This window comes from Chrysochloris asiatica, unplaced genomic scaffold (assembly GCF_000296735.1).
Source record: "Chrysochloris asiatica unplaced genomic scaffold, ChrAsi1.0 scaffold00002, whole genome shotgun sequence".
Lineage (NCBI taxonomy): Eukaryota > Metazoa > Chordata > Mammalia > Afrosoricida > Chrysochloridae > Chrysochloris > Chrysochloris asiatica.
Genome location: NW_006408520.1, coordinates 7,650,459 through 7,657,814, shown reverse-complemented (window position 1 = coordinate 7,657,814; position 7,356 = coordinate 7,650,459). Strand labels below are relative to the sequence as shown.

At 36.5% G+C, this 7,356-nt stretch overlaps 1 protein-coding gene across 1 annotated transcript in view; it reads left to right on the top strand.

Moving 5' to 3' along the window:
• The window catches only part of HIAT1 (hippocampus abundant transcript 1), a 72,617-nt gene that overhangs the window by 42,297 nt on the left and 22,964 nt on the right, over positions 1-7,356 (top strand). Inside the window, exons 6-8 of the mRNA XM_006830920.1 lie at positions 467-685; positions 2,076-2,189; positions 3,953-4,024. Coding sequence (XP_006830983.1) covers positions 467-685; positions 2,076-2,189; positions 3,953-4,024 — 405 coding nt within the window. The remainder of the gene's footprint in view (positions 1-466; positions 686-2,075; positions 2,190-3,952; positions 4,025-7,356) is intronic.

Below are 7,356 nucleotides of genomic sequence, written 5' to 3'. Positions count from 1 at the left end.
TCCCGAGCCCTGAGTGTTTTGTGGAGGAGTCCTAGGGACTAGTATGACGGGCAGGGAGGGAAGGGGGCATTCATTCTTCCTTTCTCTGTTTTATATATTAGTTTCTAAGTAGGATTTATTTGAACAAAGGACTTTAAGAATTAAAAGAAAGCTTGAAACCAATCTTGTTGTTAATGTTAAGTGTTGTTGAGTCAAGTCCAACTCATAGGTTTCCAAGAAGTGACTGGTGAATTTGAACTGCCAGCATTGTTGTTCAAACCAACCTTGCAGTAAAGTGCTTATCCTATGGCGCCTCACTAGGACTCCTTGAAACCAGTCTCTTGGTTGCTGTTGAAAATTTTTTTAGGTAGTAAAAGGAACGGGAATATGCAACAGAAAGTTTGAAATAAATCAAGATTATTTAAGGAGTGGTGTCAAAGTAATGAGTCAATAAATCTCTTCCTTATCTATCCCTAATTTGATGCAGGTTTCAGCAACATTTGCTGCAAGTTTAGTAACCAGCCCTGCAATTGGAGCTTACCTTGGACGAGTGTATGGAGATAGCTTAGTGGTGGTCCTAGCTACAGCAATAGCTTTGCTAGATATTTGTTTCATCCTTGTTGCTGTACCAGAGTCTTTGCCTGAGAAGATGCGTCCAGCATCATGGGGAGCACCCATTTCCTGGGAACAGGCTGACCCCTTTGCAGTAAGTGTATACTTTTTTCAACTCTGGCAAAAAGCTGAATGCATGATTCAATACAACATTAATATTTTCTTGTGTGTATTTCCTTAATGGAAACATCTTAATGGATTTTGCTTTCTTCTGTTTAACTTTTCAGAACATTTTGGGGGATTAAATAAACTCAGAAGACAACTAGTTATCTATGTGTGTGTTCATTGCCCAAAGGAATCTCTGAATATTCTGAAAAATAGTTCAGTATTTTTTTTATCTAGTTGTTGTTGAGAATATACAACAACATATATCAGTTCACCCATTGCTACATACACAATTTACTGGCATTGATTACGTTCTTTGAGTTGTGCAGCCATTTTCATCTTCCTTTTCTAGTTGTTCCTCATTAACAAAAACTTATAGTCCTTTAAGATTCTTGTCTAGTCTTTTGAGTTCTATTATTAGATCCCATGTAAATAAGTCTTAGAATAATGCTGAAGGCAGACCTTTTTTACTAGTTAATATTATTCTTCAGTTTCAGGATGATTTCAGGTGATATTTTTGGTTTAAGGTGTCTCAGGACAGTTTTAGGGTTTCATCTACCCTCCATGACTCCAGAAAGATTCCCGTAGAATATGAAGTTCTGCTCTGCATTCTAGCCCTTTTGATGAGGATTCTTTTGTGGAATCTGGATCTAAATATTCAATTTAGCTGGGCAATATCTAGTTCATATGGTCTCATGACAAAGAAAGTAGTTGTTCAGAGATCACGCATTCCATTTTCTCTTCCAGGTAAATAGAGCTCATTTGTACTTAGATGGCCACTTGAAAGCTTTTAAGCCCCAGGCATTGTGAAGCAAACTAGGAGATAGAACAGAAGCACTCAACATGTGACTAGGCTGGTTAACTGGGATATCCAAACCAACTAACCAGATCCCATAAGGTGTTTGGTTGTACATAAGCAGCCACAGCTGCTACTCTTTATTTTTCTCATTGTTGTAAATATATCTATCACACAACTTTCACCAGTTCAACTTTTTACAGCTTCAACTTACAGTAATTACAAGAGTTGGCTGTGCAACACTTCCCTGAATGTGATTTTTCCATCACCATTAACCCACTTTTTTATCCCTCCCCTGGTAACGACTAATAAACTTCACTAGTTTACCTAAACTATTGTTCAGTTTCACATTTGCTTTTTCTTGGATTTTTATATAAGTGAGGTCATACAATATTTGTCCTTTTATCATTATTTTGCTTAACATATGTTCAGACTCGATCCATACTGTAGCATGTAGCAAAACTTCGTTTCTCTTCCTGATCAAGTAGTAGTTCATTGTATGTATGTACAACATTTTGTTAGTGGTGGGAGAATAGTTCAGTTTTTGATATAAAATCTTATATCAGTCTTTTTCTTGTTCTAGTCTTTAAAAAAAGTGGGCCAAGATTCCATAGTGCTGCTAATCTGCATCACGGTGTTTCTCTCCTACCTACCGGAGGCAGGCCAATATTCCAGCTTTTTTTTATACCTCAGACAGGTAAAATTTTATTCTATTAAAAGGTGGATTTTGTTTTTTATTGTTTAGTGAATAATTTAAAATGTTGAATCTTTTGAGGTTAGGTATAATCAATAAAGACCTTTAAACAGTCAATCGTTCGCTAAGAATGACCTCCTGCTTCATGTGATTGATTTTCCTTGTTCATTTTTCATGGGGATGTTTTATCTACTAAATCGTGCATTTCTTGTGTTTTGCATAGTAAAGACTTATGGCTTAGACAAAAAGAAAATTTAAGGGTGAGTCAAAAAATATCCGCACTCTTTCTGTAATTTATTTTAATCAACTTTAAGAAAAGACAAGTACCTCATTTTTCGGCATAATGTCCTTGTTTTTCAATTCAGTTTGCCCATTTGTCAACAAGCTTTCGTATTCCCTAATTTAAAAATGTTTTAGGCTGAGCTGCAAGCCACGAATGAACCACTTTCTTCACTTCTTCATCAAAAGTGTATCTTCTTGAAGGTCTGTTTTCAGGGCGTCAAACAGGTGACAGTCCAATGGAGCAAGATCAGGACTATAGGGAGGATGCGTTAACACCACAGAACAAAGTTTTTACAGAGTATCAACAGTGTGGGCAGAGGTGTGTGGACATGCATTGTCTTGCAAGATCACAGTGCTCTTGGATAGCAGTTCCCTGCATTTAATCTGCTTTAGACTTTAGCTCTTCAGTGAACATCTCACTGTAATGAGCACTGTTGATTGTTGAACTTTTCTCCTGGTAGTGTTCCAATACTGGTCCTTGAGAATACCAGAAAACTATAAGCATCAGTTTTCCAGCTGATGGTTGACTTATGAACTTTTTCTTTGTCAGCGATTGAAGATGTTTCCATTCCATACTCTTCTGCTCTTCTGTGTACTCTCAAGCTTATATTGATGAATCCATGTCTCATCACCAGTAATGATGTTTGTTTGTTTGTTTTTAAAGGAACTTTTACTTTCCTTCGAGTATCAGTCCAAATTTTGTTTGCAGATACTCAAACACTTCTGTTTATGCTCTTCTGTGAGTTATTTCGGTACCCATTTCACACAAACGTTTTGAAACCCAAGTCTGTTGTGGATTATTTCATAGTCTGAGCCATGGCTAATTTGCAAATGATTTGCCACATAATCCACTGTCACTCATCTATTTGACAGAATCATTTCATATACACGCTTAATGTCATCAGTGGAGGACATGGACGAGCGTGTTGATATAATCGGAGTGTGGATAATTTTTGACTCACCCTCGTAATAAGTGGTTTGATTATGTTTGCTTGTTTGTTTTTTTGCTTATGTTATGATATGATACCTTATTCCTGGTTCTAAATAGTCTCTGTGGATCATATAATAGTAGAACAGGTAGCCAAAATGAAGGCAAAATCAAATTAATTTTCTCTTCAACACTAATTTTACTAGACAGAGAGTGAGCTTTTAACCATACCTATAAAAAAATCACATAGTACTGCAGAATTTATTTGTGAAATAGATGCAATATGCTTGATAGCATTCTCCAACTATTCAATTTAGTAGATCCACACTATGAACCATGTCTAAGTAGGGATTGTTTTTTGTGTGTTAGTGCTCGTTATATTTTTGGATCTCAGTGAAAGCCAGATTCCTCTTCTGAAAGTAGTCTTTACTTATAAATGAGTTGCATTTATTTTTTTCTGGTCAGTTTAATATTAATACACAAGTAAGTTATATTTATATGGTGTTTCTTATGTTTTTAAATTTATTAATGTTAACTTTCTCTGGAAACCTTCTAGATAATGAAATTTTCACCTGAAAGTGTTGCAGCATTTATAGCAGTTCTTGGCATTCTTTCTATTATTGCACAGGTGAGTTTTTTCGGTCATAGAAAATGATGGTGTGAGTGGCCCAGGCTGGCCATTCAAATGGGATCTCATAAAATGATATAGTACTTGTAGTCTCCAAAATCGGGTGTGTCTGTTTTGTAAGTTCAGAATTTCGGTGGTTTTTTTTTTTTTACTATATCTCAAATTGGTCAGATTTTGGGATGGACATATTAATTGTTTCAATATATGTTGTGTAAGTCAGAAAGCCAATTTGTTAATTTATGATAGTGTAACATTATAATAGTGCTTTTTATTGTAGACTGCTGTTTAGGTGATACTAACTCATAAAAACTCTCTATGAAAGATGGACAGTGAATAAGGAAAACCATAGAAGAATTGATGCATTTGAGTTAATGGTGTTGGAGGAGAATATTGAAAGTACCATGGATTGCCACAAGAACAAACAGAGCTGTGTTGGAAGAAGTATAGCTCGAGTGCTCCTTGGAAGCCAGAATGGCCAGACTTCATCTCTCATACATTGAAGATATTGTCAGGAGGAACCTGGAGCAGGATATCATGTTTGGTACAGTGGAGGGTGGGAGAAAAAGAGGAAGACTCCCAGTGGATTGGCACAGTGGCAGTAGCAGTGGGCTCAGGCATAGCAATAATTATGAGGTTGTTGCAGGACTGGGCAGTGTTTCATTCTGTTGCGCATAGACTTGCGGTGAATCGGTACCAACTTGATGGCGCCTAACAACAGCATAATGACCCTACATGGTAGAGTAGAATAGCTCCATGAGGTTTCCCAGGCTTTAATATTTATGGGAACAGATCACTAGATCTTTACTCCTACAGAGCTGCTTGTGGGTTTAATGGAACCACTGACCTTTTGGTTTGCCATTAGCCATTGCGCCACCAGGGCTCCTTGTACTGTGGGAATGTTGTTAGGTGCCATTGAGTTGGGCCCTACTCATAGCAGCTCTGCACAATAGAATGAAACGTTTCCAAGTTATGCACCATCCTCACAATTGTTTTTTTTTTTTTTTTTTATTGTTGCCACTGTGTTAGTCTTCCTCTTTTTTGCTGATCCTCCATGATAACCAAGTATGATGATCCTTTTCAGGAACTGTTCCCTCCTGACAACATGTCCAGAGTACAAGAGACAGTCTTGTCATCGTCAGTTGTAAGAAGCATTCTGGTTGTACGTCTTCTAGGAGGGTGTTGGTGAAGAATATTGGAAGTATCATGGAAGTATCATACTACAATGTATGAGGGATGAAGTCTGTTTGTTCTTCTGGTAGTCCATGATACTTCCAATATTCTTCACCAACACCATAATTCATATGCATCAATTCTTCTGTGGTCTTCCTTATTAATTGCCCAAATTTCACATGCATATTGAAAATAACCCTGACTTTTTTCAGGCACGCCATCATCCTAAAAATGACATCTTTGTTTGCACTTTAACACTTTAAATTTTTAACAGATTTGCCTAATGCAGTACATCATTTCATTTCTTAGCTGTTTCAATGAGTGTTGATTGTGGATCCAAATAAAATGAAATCTTTTTACAATTTCAGGTTTTTCTGTATTTATCATGATTTCATTTTTTGATCCACTTGTGAGGATTTTCTTTTACATTGAGTTGTAATCCATTACTGAAGGCTGTGGTCTGTGATCTTCAACAGCAAATACTTCATGCTCTCTGCTTTCAGCAAACAAGGTTGTATAGTTTGTATATCACAGGTTAATGAGCCTTCCTCCAGTCCTGATGCTGTGTTCTACACGTAGTCCAGACTTCTTGGATTACTGGCTCAACATAAAGATTGAATAAATATATGGTAAAAGAATCTAACCCTATCTCACCCCTTTCTTGATTTTAAACCATACAGTATCCCCATGTTCTGTTTGAATGACTGCCTCTTGGATTATACAAGTTTTGAATGAACACAATTAAGTGTTCTGGAATTCCCATTCTTCGCATAGTTGTTATGATCCACACAGTCGAATGCCTTTGCATAGTCAATGAAACACAAGTAAACATCTTTCTGGTATTTTCTGCTTTCAGCCAAGATCCACCTCAGCAATGATATCCTCATTGCACATTCTCTTCTTGTCTGGCTTGAATTTCTGGCAACTCCCTGTCGATGTATTGCTGCAACTGTTTTTGAATTACCTTCTGCAAATTTTACTTGCATGTGATATTAATAGTATTGTTTGATGATTTCCCAGTCCCATTAGGTCACCTGTCTTTTGAATGGGTACAAATATGGATCTTTTCCAATCGATTGGCCAGGTAGCTGTCTTTCAGATTTCTTGGCGTAGATGAGTGAGCATCTCCAGTGCTGCATCAGTTTGTTGAAACATTTAAATTTACATTCCTTCAATTCCTGGAGCCTTGCTTTTCACCAGTGCCTTCAGTGCAGCGACTTTTCGCTCATTATCACTTCTTGGTCATATGGTACTTCTTGAAATGGTTGAATATTGTCCAATTTTTTTTTGTTACTGTGACTCTGTGTTTCTTCCATCATCTTTTGATGCTTTCTGCATCATTTATTTTGCCCGTAGAACCCTTCACTTTAGTAACTAGAGGCATGAATTTTTTCTTCACTTCTTTCAGTTTGATAAATGTTGAGCATGTTCTTCCCTTTTGGTTTTCTAACTTCAGGTCTTTGTGCATTTCATTATAATACTTTGTCTTCTTGAGCTGTCCTTTGAAATTTTTATTCAACTCTCTAATTTCATCATTTGTTCCAGTTGATTTTGTTTTAGCTGGTATTGAGATTCTCTTCCCACAGATGTAGTCAGTTTGATTCCTGTGCATATATCACCGGAGGCCCATGCATATGGTATGGTCACTATTAATGTTATTGAAAAATATGATTTTCATTGAATTATTTGTCATGCAAAATTCTATTATGCTATCTCTGGCATTGTTTCCATCACCTTGGTCATATTTTCCAACTACCAATCCTTCCTTTATGTCTCCTTTGTTTCTAACTTTTGCCTTTCAATCACCAGTAATTATTAATGCATCTATATTCTGTGTTTAAGCAATTTTACCAACTGGAAAACTTGACAAAATTGTTCACTTTCATTAGTGACTTTAGTGGTTTGTTCTTAAATTTGAATAATCGTAGTAATTGGTCTTCTTGTCGGTATATGGATATTAGCCTATCACAGACAGTGTTGTTCTTCAAGATAGATCTTGAAATGCACTTTGCGACGATTAATGATACATGCCACTCCTTTTCAATTTGTCATTCCCAGCATATAAACCATATGATTATCCAATTAAGATTAGCCAATTCCAGTCCATTTCAGCTCACTAATACCTAGGATATCAATTTTTATGCATTCATTTTTTTTTTTTT